At 36.7% G+C, this 22532-nt stretch overlaps 1 protein-coding gene across 1 annotated transcript; it reads right to left on the minus strand.

The window, feature by feature from the left end:
- Nucleotides 1-791: 791 nt before the first annotated feature.
- On the minus strand, nucleotides 792-21625 carry FAM91A1 (family with sequence similarity 91 member A1). The gene is made up of 21 exons (XM_010166737.2): nucleotides 21574-21625; nucleotides 19849-19916; nucleotides 18482-18595; nucleotides 17510-17600; nucleotides 15347-15409; nucleotides 14159-14265; nucleotides 13322-13360; nucleotides 13103-13215; nucleotides 12080-12198; nucleotides 11543-11655; nucleotides 11261-11347; nucleotides 10360-10492; nucleotides 9515-9663; nucleotides 8979-9113; nucleotides 6703-6816; nucleotides 5705-5777; nucleotides 4293-4442; nucleotides 3630-3737; nucleotides 3238-3361; nucleotides 2133-2202; nucleotides 792-948 (listed from the first exon to the last, which is right to left on the minus strand). The coding sequence occupies exons 1-21, from the start codon at nucleotides 21623-21625 to the stop codon at nucleotides 805-807; spliced, it is 2166 nt and encodes a 721-aa protein (XP_010165039.2). The 3' UTR covers nucleotides 792-804.
- Between the last annotated feature and the right edge of the window lie 907 nt (nucleotides 21626-22532).

Here is a 22532-nt window from a genome sequence, read left to right on the forward strand (position 1 = left end):
TCAGACGCTCCTGGTTTCATACAAAGACAAAAATGAATCCATCATCCTGAAGAATTCCATGAACAGAGCCTACCAGTTCAGCCCTTCCATAATTCCACACCTCCATCAAATTCTGCCAGAGATTAAAGTGCACCACTCGTTTTGGAAGTGGCTTTAAGTCACCAGCAGGTCTCTGACTCTGCACTAATTCAGCCACCTGTAAGCATCAAATCTCTTTCCATTATACTCATTTGTCAAGGCCCCAGTGTTAAGCTGAACTACAGAATTCAACAATTCTTAATGCCCCATATCATCATGATTTTTTTTTTAACAGTTAGTCTCACTGAGCTTTCAGGAGAAGAGCCAAATCTCTTGCCTTTATACAGAAAGATTTTCAGTAATACAGTACAAAACTAAACAGAATTTATGTCTGAGTAACGAACATAGAAAACTACTATTGCAATTTTGTGGTGACAGCATAGAAATTTAACAATCATCAGAAAGCCTAGAAAGGGTGTATTTAGTTATAAAAGAAAGATTGTCTCAAGATAAAAACAGTGCTGACAGCTAAAAAGCTCTCTGTTGCAGCAAGATATGCAGTAATGAGTAACAAGTTCTAGACAGTTTAAGCACTTCCCCAATACTGCACCACAACACATTTTTGTAATGCTATTTCACATGGGTTATGCTGCAGCAGCAGTACACTTCTTGGTGGTTGGCACTAGGAATTAACCATAATAGAAGAAAGGCATTTAGTGATCAATGCATGAGAATCCCTATTTGACCTGTCCCTTAGGTGTGGTTGAAAAAAACTGAGGAAGGGGACTATCCATTCCATTCTGATAATACACCTTCTCTGAACATGAGATTCTTGGCAGGAAGGGGAACACCCATATCTGCAGAAACAGGCTGCAAAAGTGAACTTGAAGAACCAGCATCATGGAGCTGATCCAGTGTTGAAATACCTTCCTAAAAGCAAAAGGAAGAAAAAAATAGTGCCTTAAAAACAAGACAAACAATGAATGATTTAACAAATAGAACATGACAGGCTAATCTAATCTGCAAATACACTTAGTGTTTCTGAAGTGTGTTGTTTTAATCCAATAAATACCAAATCATTATGGAAGTCAAAACAATAAACAAAGGGAAGCATGAAATAAATATACAGTTGCCTCAGCTGCATCTGTGCATGCATTATTTGGCTTCCAAGAAACCTTCAGAGAAGCCTGAAGCTTAAAATTGAAGGAAAGGCCTAGAGAAATGAATGTGAATCTATAAAATCTTCAGGACAGCTGTTGTACTGCTATTTACCCCATACTATGCCAAGGGCTATGCATATATTTGGAAGCACTGACTTGACCATATTTTGAGTAGTTTTATTCCCCATAAGTTTGGTTTTCTAAGCTTAAAAATCACTTCAGCACCTTCTTTTTTCCTCTCTATCTATTTCTATTTTTCTCTCTATCTCTCTATCTATTTCTTCATCAAGAACAGTGTATCTCAGAGATAACATCCAAGAGATTAGGACAGAAGTCACTTGAGACTGTTTGACAGATGGTTTAAAGGCTTCTAACCGACTGGAAATCTCCAACATTCTCATGAGGAAGCGGTTTCAGGGTCACACCATCCATAACAGTACCTGGTTAAGTAACCTGCAAGTTCCTTACCCTACTGAAAAGAATTTTAGAGAAAAGTATCCTAAGACCTAAGCAGCTAAGCAGATTCCATGTTACATGTGGACATGCCTTGCTTGCTTACACTTCCATGAAGAATTATAGCAGGCTACAGACCTGGCATTCCTTCTTGCTTGCTACAGAAGGTCCTTATTCTCTATCTATGCCCTTAAAAAAATCCTCCTCAGAACAATTTTGCTGTGCAAATCCCATAAAAAACAATGAAACTAATTACATAAGATACAACTAGAGAAGTTAAGAAACAAGTATTAAATAAGACTAGAAAAGGGATAGGGAAGTACTCACTTTTTACTGCTAGTAGAATTTAAGGTTAATAGTGCTCTTAATACACTTACTATTTAAAGAAAAAACAAATAAAACAAGCCATGTATGTTTCCATACACTCAACAATTGCAAGTAGGAAGGCAAAAAGGGATAACAGATCAAACAAGGATGTACATCTGGATTACTGCTCCTTACCTGGAATGAATGAACAAAATTAAGGACCTGGAGAGACAGCTTTCTACTGGAATGTAGGAGCTTTTGAAGGCTGTCAAAAATGAAAGAGAAGAAGCTTTGTCCAAGATGGGCAAATTTTTACAAGTACAGCCACAGTAACTTACTCACAAATAACTCTAGTAGTACCTCACATCATGTGACCCAGAAAGCTTCATAATATTGTCATCACTGAAGAGATGCTTGACTTGACTCATCTCCTTTCAGCTAAATGCTATTTTCCCTACCATTTACACTGCACTAAAGTGAAATTACTGCAATTGAAAAATGCTATTTTACATAATAGACTAATTTATTAGACTTTATCATGTTTCATTCTTATCTAGGACAGTCTAGTAACATGACTTTTAAGAAGCAGATTAGTGACACGCTGTTAAAAAGTAGGTCAACTACTATAATAAAATCTTTAAGCCAACCATGTCCTAGGGAAAAAAAAAACAACAAAAAAACCAACAAAAAACACACAAAAACACACACCACACACCTCCAAACAAAAGAAACAAACCCAAAAATCCCACTGTTGAAAGAGTAATCTTTCATAAAGAAAAGCTTCAGTAAAAAGCAGCAGAGAGCTTGATCATAAGGCATGACTAAACTTAGCAAGTAAGATAAACAATAGTAAAGAAAATTTCCACAAGAGCTAAATGCATTCTACACCAAAGCATTACCAATAAGTTCCTCCCACCACCACCCCAGAATGGTTAGGAGGAGGAAAGAAAGCCTGTGCTAGGCTAGGAAGGGGAAATGAGGAGGAAGGCACCCAAATTTACTTTTTTTTCCCTTATCTGTTCATAGACAGTTTACTACAAAGAATTAATTTTCACCTTGTAGAAACTAAAACAACAGCCTGATCTTAATCTTACCACAACTAAGGACTAACAGGTTGCACATTATAGCTGGTATCTGTGAGCCAAAAAGCAACCGCCTTACACACTAGAATTAGGTACTCTATGAAACTAAGCTCAGTTTGGATCCTCTAGTCATTGAGTCGTAGGCATCATTTTTTGCTGAATCTCTGAACATAATACATACAACCTGTTAAACCTGCAGCTGATAAATCACAGCTCACCTTTCTTTTCTACATAATCCATGAGTGGCAATTTTTCTGCAGACTTTCTGATTCAACTCAGAGCTGAAGAGAGGAATGCCAAAGCATAATTCCAGGGGAACCCATTCCAGTTCTGTTGTGGGTACTACAGAAGGAAATAAAGACAACCAAATTTTAAGACAAAGCAAGAACATTGATCCCAGAATCAGTTGTATCAGATCAGGATCCACTGGACAGTTCATACTTTTTAAGACTGTTAATTTACTGAACTGCTCAAAGATTTAAGGGAATCTGAATTTTAAGAACAGTTAGCATTGCACTTGTCCCAGACAATCAGACAACAATGTGTTCAGATCTTTAAAAACGAGATCTCATTGGACTGAAAGTGTTTAGTATAAGCCATTTGTTTTTACCTTCAAGGCTTTGCTTGGCTGCAGAATCCATTGAGGTTTCTTCTATTACCATTTCAAATGATTCTGTGCTCCCATTTACATCAGATCCTGACGCTAGTTCAGCCTCTCCTAAAGGTAAAGTAATTCTTACATGAACATGCAGATGAATATAAGTTTAGTTACCACCTGATTCAAGGAACATGACACAAGCTTTGCCCAAAGCCCACACAGCTATAAAACTGGAGGAATGGATATTGGACAAACAATTATATTCTCCATGTATCTCCACGGATATATGGAGAAACATAGGCCCTGACTCATTTTAGGACTAAAGAGTCACTTAGGGATCTTCAACACATTTACAAAATATTAAGCTCTGGCATATAAAAATGAGACAATTTACTTTTAATATTTTGAAATTATTCTTTTTTTTTCCCCTTCTGTTGACTGTTCTAGTCCAGTGATTTTTCAATCTGTGTTTGCTATTTCTGAGCTAGCCACAAAGAAGAATTAGGAAGTAAGCCTAATGCCAATAGATTTACACACAAAATAGATTCCTATCTGTGGTGGATACTATTTTGTAGAGTTCCAAATCAAGTAATTTAATCCTTTGTTCACCTTTGTTAAAGTGATTGTACACAACATTAAGGGAACAGCCAAAAAAGACAGTTACTTGTAACCAACCTCTTCCATCAGAAGCATCACTCAGCTTTCTGTTGGTGTGCCGACTTGAAGGATTCAACATGGTGACATAGCCACAAAAGTGCTGCAAGTCTACTTTGCTTCTCAGTATCTTTAAAGCCGTATGAATGCCCATGTTCACACGAGAGAAGTCTAGTAGAAAACAACACATATTCCAGCTTACTTTACAAGAAGCCTCATCCATAACTATATAGTTCCTCTCTAGGCCAGGCTAAGTTTTTTATCTGGATCTTTCTCTCTTGTAATGCTCCATCTTAGCAATCACACTGGTGGATCTGGGATAACACATAAGTGATCACAGTCTTCCCACACCAAGCACTAATTGCTATTTTATAGTACAGTAAAAGAGCCAAGGAGAAAGAAAAATACAAACAGAAGATGATATCTCTCTCACACACAGACACATACAGACAGCAGAGATGGCAAGGTTCAGCTAGGAATCAGATGTCCAGCTCTTTCAGTGCCAGAGTCTTTTATAGCAAATTCAATACAAGATACACGTTCCACACATCTGAAATTCTGAAGAATTAGAATACAGTATTAGAGGGTAACAGGGAGTTTCAACATTAAGTTGTTCAAGTTTGAACTTAAGAGATTCTGCCTTCAAGATTTTTCACCTAGCATCAAGTCAGAAGAAAACAGACATCCCAGAGAGAGCAAATATAAACAAAACTCATTTTGAACTAGTAAAAACTTAATTAGGAAGTTAGCTTTACTTCTAGTTGGCCCAGAATTTTCTAAGTGGTAGCTTAAATAATTTTAGGTTTCATATCTGGAAGTTCATACTTGTACGACAGCTTTCAGTTGGGAAGGCAAGGCCTCAACTATGCAAAGCTTGTGTCCTACTCATCGAGGAGTATTTCAGAACATCTTGATTCCTGTCAAATCAGTTGAGCTAGGCAGACTATGAAGGAATAGAAGATTTTGCTAACAAAGCTGCTCCTGGAGAAAAAACCTCCATAATAGTTCCTAGTGTTGCTAATCAAGATGAGTTTGTTCAGGTTTGGTCTCACCTATCTTACATAGAGATGCTGAATAGAATACACAGAAGATTTATTTATGCAGTTAATAAAGATGCTAGTTAATAAGCAAATATGCACAAAGAAAGATGTGGAGGTGTTTGTGGAAGTTACTTCTTTACATCTGTGCTAGGAGAAGAGAGGCCAGAAAACACATTTTCATTATGACAGTGAAGACAGAAAGGAAAAGACTATCTCTAAGCTCAGAACAGACCTGTCAACCACTTAAATATTCTTGCAATTTTCTCATCTAACTTGACTTACAAGTACAAGAAAATCTGTATTAAAAGGATTATTGCAACCTTACTGCACAAGGTAATATGCTAGAAAATTAAGTAAGATGGTGTACAGACTCCATTAAAGACAGTCAGTTACCTCCCTGCTGCTCAGCTTCATCAAATGGGAAAGGTACGTGCATTGTTTCTCCCATTCCATGCATGCCATGTCCCTGAACATCAAGAAATTAAATTAGAAACAGAAAAATATACTCATCAGCTTAGCTTACTGTTACTACTAGCTCCCTTTTAAGGAGCAGCAGACAAGTGGATAAAACAAGCAGATCATTAAAGTTCTTGCTCATCTGAAATAAGTAATTAAATAAAATACCCCATCCTTCCCCCTAAAATGCAGGTGAGTAAACACACTGAAGTTAAACTTCAGTGAAGAGGAGGACTTTTCCTCTCTAATTACTAGTTATAAACAGATTTCATAACCACCAAGCACTTCCGGAAGAAAATGGAGTTTCCACTCCTAAGTACAGAACATTTTTGAGCAGTCAAAGCTGTCACAAGTGGGCCTTTGAGAATGTATAATTTTATGTTTGTTACAATATTGAACTTTTATTTGAATTATTAATTCAGAGCATTCAGCTGAACTAATGAAAAAGAACGGGAAGCTGTTTTACTTCTAAACAGACAAGCCCACTCTATTTCTGCTGTTTGTGATAAAGAGCATGTTTTGTTATAATTTACTGTAAAAGCTGAATATCAAGCACTCAAAAAAGTGCATTTCTTGAATAACAGTTCATACTCCCAGCTACCTTATATCTCTACCATCTAAGAAGCTTGTGGGCTCTTCACTTTCATTCCAGATTCCTATATCCCCAACATAATGAAAAACCACATCTCATTTTTAGGTAGCAAAACTCTATTATATGTGCCCATAATACAATAATGCATAAATAATACACATTCAGTTCAAAATCCATGTCTTAACCACCACTGAATCATGCAGCACTGGCTACAGAAGTTAAATGTATTTTTCAGCTCTTGGCAAAAGTGTAGCTCTCCTACATGGTTAGTCTACTCTAGCACGTAAACAGCTTAACTCAAACAATTATGCATGTTTCCATCATTTATACAGACACTCTGTACCTGAATTAGAACAGCAGAATGTGTTAAAGCATCATTCAACATTGTGAGCACATTTGAAGTAGGAACTACTCCTGGGTCATGACCCCAAGACGTTATTAGTAAGCGATCATAACCCTAGAAGAGAGAAATTAAGAGTATTTACAGTTGTAACGGACTACTCAAGCACATAAAGTGAAATACTAGAGTTAGACATTAGCATATTGTTACAATTAGGAAGTTACCACAAGTAACTACAACAAGTGTTATACTTTGTACCAAGGATCACTCATGCTCATACTCCTGGTAAAGACAGTTCAGATAGTATTTTGAACAGGAGGTTTCTGTCACCAATTCCTGTAGAACTATGTGGCCAACACAACAGCCTCCTAGCAAATAAGAGATTAAAATAATCCCACATTAATTTAAAAGGAAATTATAAGCTAGATAAACTAACTCCATCAAACGAGAACAAATATTTATCAACCCCCAAAACATCTATCCAAGGGGGAGGGACAGGGAGACAAGAACACTGACTAGGAAATAATTTCCTAGTTTCTCAGTTTTCAAGATTGAATTCCCCTGCATCTCCAGAAGATTTCTAGAAATGTCTTGACAGTTCCCTAAGAAAATGACACTGCAAAACAGCAGCGTCCACATATGTACACAGAGGAAAAAAAAGCTCCAATAAGTCTGTGATAGTGCAGAATGTGAGATCATTTAGCACAAGAAAATCTGACCTGTCAGCACACTGAGATCCCACCAGTACTGAAGCTTTCCAAGGCCACTACATTGAACATTTTTTACTAACAGAAGGGCACAATCCATACATTTACTGCTAGTTTAAGACAATAACAGGCTACGGTTTGAATCAAGCTCATTACCAATGGCCTTACAAAATGCCTTCTGCTCTAGAAGCCTTGATTTACTAAATCCTGTTTGTAAGAATTACTTAAATAACACAGAAGTATCAACAAAATTTTTGAAATCAAAGGGAAACAACATGTGAAAGAGGTTTGAGGAACAGAAAATACATCTACAAATCCTAGAGCCAGAGACAACTTCTGGTGTAGATACACCTAAGAATACACATCCCTCTATGAATGTCTCCATACTGTTCTAACATATTAAGCTCTTCTAGTATCTGCTTGGAATGACGAAATGAAAACTGTAGAGGCCCCTCTGCAATTATAAATTTGAACAATATTATTTTATGAATTCCACTGTGAGCAGCAAGACCCGAATACTGCTAAGTGTCAGTGGCATTTCAAATCAAAGTCAATAGATACAATGACTTTTGGTTCAGGCAGGTTTAGAAGTTTAGATGGCCACTTCCATCTAGGAAGTGGCCTAGTACACAGAATACCTAACAGTACTCCTTCGTGGCACATTTATCCTTATTATCATCTCAGAGACAGAATGGGAGAAAGCAGCATCTGAAGTCTTTCAGGCATGAGTTGATCACCTGCACTGTTTTCTGGGATTCCTTGCCAAAGCACTGTAGGGATGCTAAGAAGCTAGGTGGATTCAAGGCTGGAAGGAATTCAGGAGAGCAACTGATCACTGCAGAGACAAGAATTCCAGTCACAACCTCTATATACAAAACCAATTTCAGCTCAGGAAGTTCCAGACCAGAACACGGGGAGGGCTGGAAAGGTCTTAAGGGGAAGTATTATATATTGTGCTTATTCTTCCTACTTCCAACCACTGCTAGAGACAAGCTACTGGGCTAGGAAGATCTTCTGTCCAACCTAGTGCAACCTTTATTAAATTATTCTGTCATTCGAACTGCAGAGAGCATTACAGCTTAAAATTTCAAAAAGTCTCCATCACAGATTTCTACAGTGGACAAACTGGAAGTGATCATCTGAGCCATCTTCCAAACCAGGAAAAGTTTTATGTAGAGGTGTCCTTTCTTACATGATACTAGGAAAAGCACAACATACTAGGTCTCTATCTCTTGATATAGTTCTTCTACATCTTTATAACACATCCCAGGGATGGGCTTACAAACTTAAATTCACAATGACTGCAGTACCACATTTTACACTAAAATTGGAAGGGGTGGTATCAAACACACTGAAGTCACATTGTGACAAGAAGAGAGACGTAAGTAGCATTCCCTTTTCAGAACCTAGAAAGAAGACAAACCAAGATGCTACATAAAACTTGTTTCTAGAAAAGGTATATCATTTACAATGAAATGCACCTCTGACTTCAACCACTATCCTTAAACAGTGTGCAGCATATCTTTGAAACATTTGGAGAAGGGAGGGAGAATAAATCCATGTATACATTACCTGAAAAATGTCTGGAAGTTTCCGAAGACGTGTTCCTTTAGAGAGCAACAGCGAGGGTGGTCCTTGCCCAGTTATATGGTAAATATACAGTTTAAACCAAACTGAACTGACTTCTGGTATTGCAGGTCCAATATGCTGAAGAGAGATTATTCAAGAAATTAGAAAGAACTTAATATTGCAAGTTCAAATGCATTACTCTGCTGCTGATGATATTCTAGGTACTTAGTCCAGTATTGCAAGACTCCACAGAAAGCCGATAGTAAGGTATTCTCTATTAATATAAATTCAAGAACAAAACATCTGTCACTGACTCTACTTGAACAGATAAACTGCTAATAAATTTAAAAAACTTTGTTTACTGAGTTTTCATGTGTTTCTTCACTAAACACTTTTTCTTTTTTCAGATTAATTGCAATACTATTCTACATGCCAATAATTGAGTCACTTTAAAGGGAACATCTAACAGATGTATCCAAAACAAAGCTATTAAGATATTATATTACTAGATAATGGGGGAAACGCCAGTATTTTTTCACCTGGGGTGTACAGCTGCTAATAGGTCGAATTTCATTGGTGAGTGGTGCCATGGAAACCAGCAGAGTATAATTTTTGTTGAGAACTCTACTGCAGGTAGCTGGATCCAAGCCGAGCAAACTCTCACATCGTAAGAGGTCCAAGGGAAAGCCTATGTCAAAAATGTAAGATTCTTAAATTATCACTTAAGATGGAACATACAACCCAAAACATTATTTCAGATTTCCCATTATCCCCTGAGAAGTCATGAATACCACATTTATCCACAACTAAGTTTTAAATTATTGGAGTGAATTTTAATAAATCTGTACATAATTTTAGCAATTCTAGTCATACAGGGTTGTCTGGCACAGAACTACAGCTTGCTCCTCACCAACTAACTCATCCCAGGAAATAAGCACGAACATATTGAGGAAGTCAAGTAAGATATAATTAAAAAAAAAAAAAAAAATCTACTCCCATTAGAAGAACACACTCCCTTTCATGACCTGAAAAATGTTTCTTTGACAGAACAACTCTGTATAAACAATGTCTCCTCTATTATCTGCAGAAGTACACAATTTGAAACCAATCCCTTCCTCAAGTTCAGCTTGTCTTGCCATCATTACGCTTTAATCTGTTGCTCTGGATGTTAAGTCCAAGCCTTGGCAACCAAATCTGTCATTCAGCAGGCAAACCCATAACGCAGGCTCAAAGGATGATGAAAAAGTTATGGTTTGGCTTCAAAATATTTTTAAACAAGTGGGATACAGATTGCTTTCTGAAATACCAGCTTAATCAGAAAGCTGAGTCCATGGCAGATAAGTACACAAACTTAGGAGGATTTCCTCCAAAGTGTTCCCAGTACCGTTATTTGGTTGATCAGGCTGTACAGCTTGTGCCCCAAGGTCTTTATTATGCCGCAAAAACAGTATTGTGTTTCTCAGTGTAAGAGCATGATCAAAGTACCGCTGTGCTTCCCCTTCACCTGTGCTTTGAACCTAAACAAGAAACAAAATGAATGCACACAAGTGGCAGGCTGTTTCCATAAGCATCAGCTACATGAAAGGAAAGATTAACAAATTAGTATTTTAAAGCTTTGTAATTGAGTAACAACCCTGCAGCTTATATGCAAAGGTGATTTACAGCAACTATTAAATGAAAAGCGAGTCTTGGCCATGCTAGTCAAACAGTCAAAAAGTATGCAAAGACAACATCTATAAACCAGAACTATAACTCAGTCTTTTAGGTAAAAGGATTTAAATGTCCAGTCATCCTGACTGGTATAAAATGATAGAGCCATTAACAGCAAAGCTTCTACATAATTCTACAGTTGTCCTTCTAGAAATACCTTTAAGAGGTGGATAGGTTAACCATTCCAACACATAACGGTCAAATTTTCCTACAAAAAACAATGTGCAGACTTCCAGAAATATTAACACTTCACTAAAAGGAAAGTGACTTCCATTGAGCAAGCCCTAATGCAGGTGTGTGTACACACAGGCTCCAGCAAATACAGTTCAAGAACTCACTTAACTCACCACGTTCATGTACATGCATGGTGTGTCCCTGAAAGCCACTAGAGGTATAAATGCTGTGAATAAGAAATATTTTAACTGGATCGCTTAGGTTTGGTATGATCAGGTGCTTGTTCATATCACTGCATTGCTAAATAAGTAGCTTTACACGATGATAATACTGTGGGGTTTTTGATCCCTTTAACACTTCAAGTGCTGAAAAAGCATTTGGTCAAACACGTAACAGATTACCTTTTCCAGTTCCACCAAGAAGCTGTCAAGACTCTCATCTGACAGTTTCCCAACTTCAAACATAGTGACCGCGTGACTTTTCAAGTTCTGGAAGAACAAAACAAAACTTCCTTAATTCTTTGAGAATGGAATGGGCGAGTAAAAGTTTTAAGTAAAAACATTTCTTAACAAACAATACAGAACTTTTTAAAAATAATTACAGCTGTATTATATTGAAGTCAAAGTATTTTAAAACTCTAAGTATTTATTCTTGGCATAATACATTGAACAATTCTGACATACTGGTGAAAGATTTCCCATCATTAGAAAGGCAGTGAGAGTAGAATCAAACAGGAAGGCAATACGCTTTGTGTGTCCGCTAGACAGATTCAGGCTGCTCACGCTGGCTGTTTCAGCTAATAGAGAACAACAAGAAAATAAATTATCACATTTGTTTAATTTAAACATCAAATCATCAAGTTTAAGTCAAATCTACTAAAAAATAGAAGAAAAATAAACCACATTAGTTATTGCCATACTGAGTAGAACAGAGTTCTCTTATCACTACTAAACTACTGACTGACTGAATTCAGAAGTTCGTATTTTTGCATCAATTGATATCCAGAATACAGATCAGTCTCATCTTCAGGAAAAAGCTATTTAGCTAAAGAATTTTAAATCAAGAAGTAGGTACCACCTCCCCCACTGAATATTCCGTATGAAGAAAGGATCTACACAATCTGTGTTTTACTTGCTTCTAGACCCCTTTACAGCCTATGGCACTCTAGAAATATAAAAATAATTGATCCTAATGTATTAAAATTCACTGTTAGTGCTAACCTGGATCATCTTGACTGTTGGTATCTGTATCTGTGGCTGATGACCCAACTTCCTGTATAGGACTTCTGTTTTCCCCACTGTCCCATGAAAGCAGCATCTTTTGAGGGTCCAAAGTACTCCTATTAATGTGAATTAAAATCCACATCTATCGATCACTGCAGCACCAGAGAAGTATCTCTGCCTTCCAGTGCTAGTAAGTCCATGCATAGGCATACCCGATCCACACCTTTCAATGCTTCTGAGCCCTAAACCAGTCAAGCTTGATGTCCCTCAGAGTCCTGCTTTAGCTTCAGCAGAAAAGTTTATTTGGGGGTTTGAAAATACCAGATTTTGAAAAAGGTTTGAAAAAATTAAACCACCATCACTGAAGAAGAATCCAATGGAAAAAATCTCATTCACTTTGTTCTCACACTCTGAATTAGCTTTAAATAAAACTCAGGCATAGCAGTCATTTTAAATGGCTTAACAGATATTGAACCAAAAGTGCCTGACAATTAATGCAACCTGGCACTCCAACTTGGAGAACCCTTTGTTTACTGGTATTAACATCACTTTCCCAGGATTTGATATAGATATACATATATGAAAAAGTGTCGATGACAGAACTGCAATGGCACGTGACAGCAAGCAAGTAAACTTCATGTACATATTCCCTGACAGCAGAGCCAAAAGACATTGTTTCTGTACTAGAAAGCAACAGCTGTTATTTCTGGCCCCAGGAGTTTAAAGCAAATCTACACTTGTCTGCTTCAAGAACAAGCAACTAGGCATTTAAAAGTCAAAAAGCCAGCACTAACAGCAATAGAAGTAGTACCTTGAACTTAGAGGCTAAACTATCACCACTTATTCCACAGATTAAAAAGAAAATCAAGTATTCTTGTAATTATACACATTAGACAGCCAAGCGAGGTTTGTTGTGGCAGAAGTCAAAGAAAGCAACCAACAGCTTTACAATCAGATTTTGGTTCTAGCTTTCTCTTCAATGAGGAAAAATAAGCCTTGTGAAAGAACAGAGACACTTACTTCAGTCTGTTTATTGAAGGAACGTTCTTCCATGATGGATGAAGATTATCCAGGTTTATTACTTGGCCTTTTTTATGAGCAAAGCCTAACCGACAATACATGGACACAGCATTCTGAAGAAACACACATACACATAATAAGCAATATGCTATATGAAAACCAGTTGCAAGACAGTGAACTTTCCACATCAAGTTCAACAGATGCATTACACACACATACCTTTACCAAAGATAAGTCAATCTCTAGGACATTTGCAAGCTGGAAAAAAAAAAAAAAAGAAGACAGAGGAATCAACAATACAGTATCAACAATGTAGGGTAATTTACTACTTGTGGGCTTCAGCATCTTGTTGTTGGCTTGCTTTATTTTTAAACCCAGCCTGTACTGGTACGAGCAATTTTGTCTTCACTGCAAGTGATGAAAATAAAAAAGGGGATAATGTCTCATAATTGCTTTCAAAAGCATGCAAAAGAAATATGAAGTTATCTTCTACTGTGTAATTTCCAGGTTAATCATGGATACCATTTCTAGGTGAATCATATCTATCAGAAGACAAAGACAAAAACAAATCCCAGATATATTTAATGGGTATTTTTCAGCTGCTTATTCACCAAGTTTTGAGAATAAGACCTTATGAAAACATATTTATCATAGCAAAGTTATAAATACCTATGCAATAGTTACATTCCTATTTTAAGTCAAGACCCTGCATGCCTTCATTACCAGAAAAAAAAAAAAAAAAAAATCTTTTTTTTTATTTCACACTAGCAAAACACTCTGTTCCAGCTCATAAAACAGCCTACATCAGTCAGCCCTGTACAAATTCATTCCAGCTGATGGAATTGTTTCACTGAACCAAAGGTACTCCTTCAAGCCTGAAGCACTATAAAAGTTACATTCAAGATAAAAGAAACAGGTTGGATCTTAAGCCTGGCAATACCTGTAAATAAAATCAGTCCATATCAATCCATATCTCTGCATTAAGTATTTTCAGCAGTGTGCTTTGGGCCCTTTCAAGTTTTCCTATCTCCCTGACACAGGGCAAGTTTTACGTACCTCTGCCACATTAGTGTGTTCATCTATTGAAACAAATATCTTGTACAGGAGCGTTTCAAAGTAATCACCTTGCACTCTGTTCATCACAAAACCTTCAAGTGGTGGCACTAAAAAGAAGAATTACTTGCAAAATTACAATTTGGTAACTTGCTTTATTAAACTGAAACCGCATAAAAAAGGAAAAATAAATTTATACTTATTTAGTTTTCATGGTACCTGTAATTTTGAGGATTTCCCAGACAGAAATAATAAAAGCCTAAAGATAGCATACATTGTATTTATAATTCTCCCACTCCTTAAGAAAAGTAAGGGTTGTCAACATGTTTTCTTATAAGAACTAAAGCCGCTGTATTTCGCATCATAACCTTGCAGTCTCCAGCTCCTCCGCTACAGATAACTTCCAGCCATCCAGCCCACAAAATGATTTTGTAACATGGATGGAGATTAAATCATGGCTCTGATTGGAGTGGGACACAAAAAACCCACTCCACCCACACACTCCAGAGCTGAGACTCCCAAAGCTATTATCTAAGCAATAACTCTCTTGTATTTAGAGGATTTTCACTTAACTGATCTCTACTACAGTAATGACAACTCCTTCTGCACGGCCAGGTTCCAAACAATTTATGTCTTTGCAGACTACAGTGAATTCAGAAACCCCCGAGACCCAGCATAGCATAATGAGTTGTTCAAAGGGCAACCATATGCTGTGCTAGTTTAAGCTCCTACATAGTCCCCAGACACAGCACATGACCATAATTAAGCTGACAAGACCATGAAGGATGGAACAGATATCTATAAAAAAAGTTGTGTCTGTCTAGAAAATAGGAGTCAAAAACCCATGCCCTTCTGGTAAGGCAGTCACGTTTCTCTATGCCATTCTTCCTTTTCATTAGATGTATGGGAAGGTACTTATTAATTCATACCATAACTTTTTAAAGAATCTCATCTTACCTAAATATATATGCAAAATAACCTAAGAATTCAACTTGAAATCAATCTTATATACAATAAAAACAATGTTTTAATAGGGTTGAAAACATTTAGTCAGGAAAAAGTTTCAGAGCTCAAATGTTTTGTTTAAGCAGCTCATGTACACAGACAAGCAGCTCTAAAGACAGACACCTACAGGATAGCTGAAATGAAACCAAGAAAACATAGATATTATACTATTAAATATTTACTTACCTGCTATACAGCTGTCATCAGATATTGGTACATCAAGGTAAATAAATCCTTTGTTATACAAACCTTTATGAATAAAAGTACATAATTTCAGAAAAAAAGCATTTTCCAGAGTACTAACGATACAAAGAAGACTTCCCCCTCAGCCAACTCAGAATTTAAAGTCATTTTTCTTAATAGCCTCCACAGTAGAATATTACTGTGCAATACATGGATCAATAAACCACACCTAATACTAAACAGGTGTCACTTTAAACCAGAATTCTTTATTTCAGTCCGATGCAGTACACTTGGAGCTCTACAAGTACTTTCAGGACAATCAAGCACAGTAGAGGCACCTACATTTGACATCTGACCACAGATTGAGGCAGCTACATTTGACAAAGATGTTAATCTAGTTTTCACCCTCATCACTGTACTGTCAAGAAGTGGATTTTAGTCCTAAATTAGTTTCATCAGCTGAGGATGATGGCTACCTTTTGGTTTTTTATACAACTGCAAAAATAAACTCTGGGGCACTTCAGCCCAAGGCATCAGCAAAGCTGCAGCAGATACAGAGGGATATTGCATACAATAAGGACAACAATATGGTAGAATTTAAATGACACTTATGATTTGAGCACTAAGCATCTCAACTGAGTTCTGCGGAGTAGTAAGCCAGGGAGAAGTTTTTAAGGAAGGTCAAAACCTTTCAGCATGGTTATTTTTAAAGTCTAAGGTTTGTAACAGGTGCACTCTAATAGTAAAGCATAAAGCTAAATTACACAATACAAAATAAGCCAAATTTATTGTCAGTGGTTCCTTTGACATTACCCAATGTAACTCCATCTACATGATATTCACCACAGCAGGGAGGAAGTGTACCAACAACCCTCAGGTGAAGTGTTATTAAACATGCAAAGCAAGACTGTCAGATGTTTCACACACACAGAGCTCAGTCCAGCTACAATGTATGTACATAGGTATATATCTATAGTATATACAGTAGAATTGCTACCCCCAATCAGATATTAAATAAAATGCCTGCAATATGCCAACAACTAACCTGAATGCATGCTGATCCAAATGCTGCACAACAGCACGGGCAGTGACACATACCCAGCTATGCAAACCAATGTGTACCAACAAACCAGCTTTAATGGACCAAGATGACATTACAAGCCATCAACATGTTTTTCACTGTCTCTCCTTCAGCTCTCATAGCTGATACATTCTTACTTACTAGAAATGTACTGATGGCATCATAGTTTGGACTAAATGGTCCTCTTTTGCCATAAAATCCCATCCTATTGGCAGTTCCTAACATTAATTGTCCGTACATTCCATACATGAGTCAGGGTAAAAAGGTACATTAGATCCTTCTAAACTTACTAAACCTGAGCTGTAACCCTCTCCACAAGCAACATCAGGACACCTGTAGAGGAAGATCATTAAGTGTTTTCTGAATTCAAATTTTCTTAAGCCCTATAGTGTTTCATATCCACTTCAGAGCTTGAATTTCACCTACCTCACTTTTTTTTTTATTGTTTTGTCCTGCTTCAGCGACAGGCAGTGAAATTCTGCCTCAATTTCTTAACAGAAGTACAGTGCACAGATCCAACTGCTTGTAGTAAACCAAGCATTTACAGATCGACTTCTCAAGGAGGAGTTTGTCAGTGAATTTGTACTCCCTTGACTAACGTGATTTGTCTACATCTAATACTTGTTATGCTAAAACAGGGAGACACGTCTACATCATTTTTCAGTAACAGCTGCAGACCTTTAAGAAACAAGACAGCCTCTTAGATTTAAGCCCCATTTTCACGGTGTTCAAAAAGTACAAAATTACAAAAACTCTGCTTTGAAAAGCAAGGAGTGAAGTTTTACCACCCAGGATTATCAACATTTTTAATTTTATTTTCTCTTGTCCTCATCTACTTCCCCCACAATCTTTACTGACTGCCTCTACTGAAAGAATCTATTGAATCAAACAGTAACGGAGCAACAGCTGCTAATGGCTCACTGTTAAACCATTTATAAGATCCAGACTACAGTCGGTACGAGCTCTTGAGTATTTTCCTCCAACTCCTCTTATGATTCATTTGTCTACATCCCCTTTTATTCCTACTCTCTGAATTTACTAAGCAAGTTCTACAAAATGAAAAGGAATGTCCATTAAACACTTACTGTGAACTACATTGAAGTCTAATGAACCAGCAAGCTGAGGACCTGAATCAATTATCTTATCAATAGCAGACTTCTCCAATGTAGTACAAATCTAGGTAAAAGAAATCACGTTAGTCTTTTGTAGAAATGAGTCTATCCAACTTATTCAATACCACTCAAAAAAAATCCAAAAACATTACAGCCTCAAAGTCAATCATAAGCATAGGAAGTAACTCATGTTCTTAATCAAAATATTTGCACTGAAAAATTCACTGCAGTTCCTGTTAAAATCTTAATTATTTTTTTTCTTGTCCTCATAAAAAATTACACATGGTCTAGGAATGGTACTGAACTGCACAGGCATTTGGTAGGTGAAGCCCACAGTATAACAGGTTTGCTCTTTAGAAGTTCCAAACTAAGCATTCAACCACATAACTATAAACGCTCTAGAAGGATGTCCATTACAATATCAAAGTAAAGTGCCTCAGGTTATGTCAGAATATAAGTAGCCACTGCCCAAGTTAACAGCTAAAAAAACTCTGTCACTGCTTTAAATACATTACAATCTAAACAAAAGAGAAGGAATTAAATCCAGATCAAATGACTAGCTGACTGTAAAAAGAAACTGAGGATGGAAATAGAATTAAGTCAGCTCCCAAGTTTTTCACATGCATTGAAAAAAAAAAATAAGTACATGCAAGGGGCAGAAACAATGACAGTATGTATAAAATAAAGTCCATGGACATTCTGATTCTAACTAAACTGAAGGTTAACATTTGGTGAAAACTGAGCTGTCAGCACTTAACTATGAAATTTAAGAAACGTATTTTGTTGCTTGTCCCCTACAAAGCATATCATCGTGCACACTAGTTATCACAGACCAGCTGACACAGAACCACCTCAGCACTGTACACAGTGCAGAAGGACAGTGCACTGTTTTCAAGGACTACCACTATTCAACTAAAATCAGAGATGCAATCCATACTGAAATACCTTGATGTCGTCCTCAGTGATGTAGCCAGACTGCACGACCCACCAAGCTTCTATAGCAATCTCCACGGGTTTCACGGGTAACAGATCATGAGCACTTTTCCTTCTGAAAAATTTCTGCAGTGGTACAATCCATTTGAGATAGTAAAGAGCACTTCACATGTGCAGACAGCCATTTACCTTTATATAATCTGATTTTTATAAGCATCCATTTTTAATTACATCATATTCACAGACTGGATACACACAAATACTGTTAGCCTTGTCATCTAGTAAAAGCACATCCCTGTTCAGAAAAAAAAAAGACTCTCTCCTCCCTCAAATCATATGAAAATGGGAAGGAAAAAAAAAATATTTACATCTGATTTTGTTAAATGTTCTAAATCCTCAGATAAATTCATATTGTATGTGTCACTAATTAAAAACCACACTATTCAAACACATTAGGATCAAGCCCAAATTTCAACTACTTACGACATTTTATAACGTGAACAGGTAAGAGAACACAACAAACAAAGTACACAATTGGGGTATTTTAAAGAAGTTCAACAATCTTAAAAAAATAAAACAAAAAAAACCCCAAAGGACAAAGTACCCCACATTCTCAGTAAGCACGGTGCTAAAGAAGTACAGTGAATTTCAGTCCAAGAAAGAAAAACTAGAGGGTACTGTTTATTTATAGACCTAAACAGCTTTTCTTCCATTACTTTTTGGTTCACTCTATCAACTTCAGATTTTGATAAGCACACTTTGGTTGAAGGAGCACTGTGAAGCTACTTCAAAAGCACCTACAAGTTTCCTAAAGAAAGAAAGGAACTGTTGCAAATTAAAGGGTCTACTTTTATCAACAGTCATTACAATCATGTGCTGTTCACATCCAAGGACTCCTGTTCAGATTCATTACCATTGCCTCAGAGAAAAACATACATCCTACAAAAATTTATAGCTAGATGGAGGACTGTCCCAGAATAAACTCTGATCTCAACTGCACCCATAGAAACATGGAATAATTCTTACAGAACCATTGTCGTTATTCCATGTTTATACTGGCCAGGATACATTATTTATCTGGTGCCACAGAGTAAATATAGCTCTGAAAATGTAAGTTTGTGAAGAAAAAAAAAGAAAAAATCCACCAAAAACGTAGCACTAAATATCTTTTTCTTTAGTATACTTAGATTTTGAACTACAAAGTTCTTTATTACCTTCAGGAAATGCAATATAATTAGCAATACACTATGTCACATTCAATTAGCCATACTATTAAACTAACCAGATCCACAAAACTTATTCCATTCTTCATTTCCCATGAAATAATGAGGGGGAGGAAGGGGGGAAGCAAGGAGAGAGGAAATTAAAGACAAACTTACTTTTGAAGACCTACATTGATTCATTAGATCTATATACTGGTTTCTTCCTATACCAAGAAGTCTTAGACCTGAAAAAATAAGTAAGGTTTTATTTCTCTTAAGACAGGTTTTAAGCTGAACATATGTAAAACATTTTTCAAAGAATCAGACCTACTTCCATAATAATATTTTTAATTATTCTTTCTTCACAAAATAAAAGGATAGTTATAGGAACTAAATTCAGTTTTAAATTAATTTGACAGAGAACAACATGCATCTAAAACCAGAATCCATCCATTTACTCTGTACAGGTTAAAACAAGACCACATATTCCATTCCTCTCAAGTCATGGGGAAGCAGAGAATAACACAACCACTTTCTCTCCTACACTCACATCAAGAGGTAATAACTACACTTCAAATTAAGAGAACTAAAGCTGTACCAGATTTTGGTCAATAGTTTCTCTTCCCCCTAATAAATCCCACACCACACACTGGATTAGAACTATAAACTAAGAATTAGAGCACAAAGCCACATAAGCTTCTAAGGACAGTGATTAAGATCTAGTTGAGTTCAATTGAATCAAAATTTATTTCTGTAACCTCTAGCCTTCAACCATTAAGAAACTATGAACAGACACTGTAAAGCTACTCATTAGTTTTAACCCATATTCTGTCTCAGTTTTGACTCCAACTTTTTAGTTTGACACTAGCTTTTTAGGATAAAATATTAATAAAGATGTTTTATCTTAATTATACCACAGTCACTGACCTGCAACTGCTCCTGAAATAACGGAATTACTAGAAAAAAAAAAAAAACAAAACAGGGAAGCCTTTCCGCTCTCCATGCTCCTGAGTAACAGCAGATTTCGAACAAGCTATGTAGCACTGAGGAAAAAGTTTTTCCTTATCTGTTTCCCCAGTGAGAACATTACACAAAGGCAAATTAGTACAGTGAACCAACAAAATCCTTAAAGAAAAAAAAATCCCAACTGTTTTCAGTTTCAGCTGCTCCTCACCTGACTACACACCAACCTTAAAAAGAACTCAACAAACTCATACCAAAGGTGAAGAATGAAGTTTTTAGCTATAACTTCTTAGTGCCAGGCTTGATTAACACCCTCCCTATGCCAGCAGTTTGCATTTTCCTCCATAAGACTTATCAGCAGTCTATTGCTTTTACTCTGTTCTCCTCCACCAGGTTCAATGATTTTGCCTTCCTAATCTCCCATCCCACATCCACAACAGTCTAACAGAAAACAGGATAAAACATCTGGCACATCCAGGAGTGTCATAAAACACTAGATTCTCTCTCTTTTCTGGTACATCATCCCTCAATCCATGCTAATGCTAACTCATAGGAATGTTAACAGCCTTCCAGTGTCTTCCCAAAGCTTTCTGCCCAACACATGCCAAAAAACAAGCTAGGAAAGGACCAGCAGCTCTGCTTCCCGATGCACAACAGCCAGTAAGACTTTCCATCCAGAAGTCCAGGCAAATGGGAATGCAATACAAGCAAGGACAGAAGCTGCACAGGGTTTTGCACCATTCCTATCTATACTCAAACTAGCCCAATTCCAGTGCTGACCTCCGTATGGAAAACACACGCTCCTTAATATCACTATTTAAATGCTTATACACATTAATTCACGCATTTCTTCAAGCAAACAGATGCCTGCAAAAACATTTTCAGAAGTTTCACATTTCCAGCTCACTGAAAGTCGTAACACAACTAGATAATACTTACAGTCAGCAGCAGTGAAGTTTGGTAATGAATCATAGCTTTTTTCACTGTTCATTATATCCTTAAAAAGACAAGATAAATTAGTTGCAACAAGAAAGTAGTCATTTCAGAGAAGCAAGTCCAAAATTCTGCCTGCTTTTTGGTTATTTTTAAGAACAAAACAAAATTAAAACAAATATATTAAAGTCAGTTACCTTATCAAACTTGCCAATTACTTGATTAATCATTACACAGTAAGTTAAATATACAAAAAAAGAGACTTCTGTTTAACGTAAGCTTTACAAAGAAAAATGTTGACAGAATAATAAAGATAAAATCCTCTGTCTTCATACACAAAAAAACCCAGCACATGGAATTGCTAACAGTAATAACAGAATAAGCTAACAACTAATTTGTTATGTTTGCAATCACTCTACACAAAATAAAAAAGCACTTCTGATAGCCAATGAAAATAGAAGAAGGTTGCCAGAGTGCTGATAGAAAATAGAACCATCTTTGTTCTCACAGAGAAGGATCAACTTCAAGCTTTTGAAAAAGCTTCTAATATGGTTAAGTGTCCTTCTTGAAAGAGAACAAAAAAGAAAATAACCATTCAAATACGCTGCTTTCTAAAAATTTGTTTTAAAAAAGATTTTGTTCTATTAATCTAACAGAATGAGCTATTTCTTTTACAATTTGAAGAGTCAATCTCAAACAGCAAAACAGAAAGACTGGCCTCAGACTGAGTCCCACCCCTGTTCCACATGACAAAGTCCACCTCTTGAACGGCTTATGGGGGCAGAAGGGAAAAAATCTGCAGGTACAACCTGTTCTCTAGAAAGCTTCCTCACTGTTTCCCTATCTCTTAGTATACCCTTCCCAAAAGCAAAAAACCTACATGGCACGGCCTTGTAAGCATTACAGGGCCATTGCCAACATCTCTGGGACAGAAATCAACATAGAATCATAGAATGGTTTGGGTT

The sequence above is a fragment of the Antrostomus carolinensis genome, unplaced genomic scaffold (assembly GCF_000700745.2).
Source record: "Antrostomus carolinensis isolate BGI_N321 unplaced genomic scaffold, ASM70074v2 scaffold12034, whole genome shotgun sequence".
NCBI classification, from domain to species: domain Eukaryota; kingdom Metazoa; phylum Chordata; class Aves; order Caprimulgiformes; family Caprimulgidae; genus Antrostomus; species Antrostomus carolinensis.

What these genes read in the sequence shown, in the direction of transcription:
- FAM91A1 (XM_010166737.2), bottom strand. Translation starts at nt 21,625, where the DNA reads ATGAACAGTGAAAAAAGCTATGATTCATTACCAAACTTCACTGCTGCT. An exon ending in ATCAATGTAGGTCTTCAAAA is followed by an intron (nt 18,596 to 19,848) that starts GTAAGTTTGTCT and finishes GTACCACTGCAG; the next exon opens with AAATTTTTCAGAAGGAAAAG. An exon ending in AGCCAAGCAAAGCCTTGAAG is followed by an intron (nt 3,362 to 3,629) that starts GTAAAAACAAAT and finishes TTCCTTCTGTAG; the next exon opens with TACCCACAACAGAACTGGAA.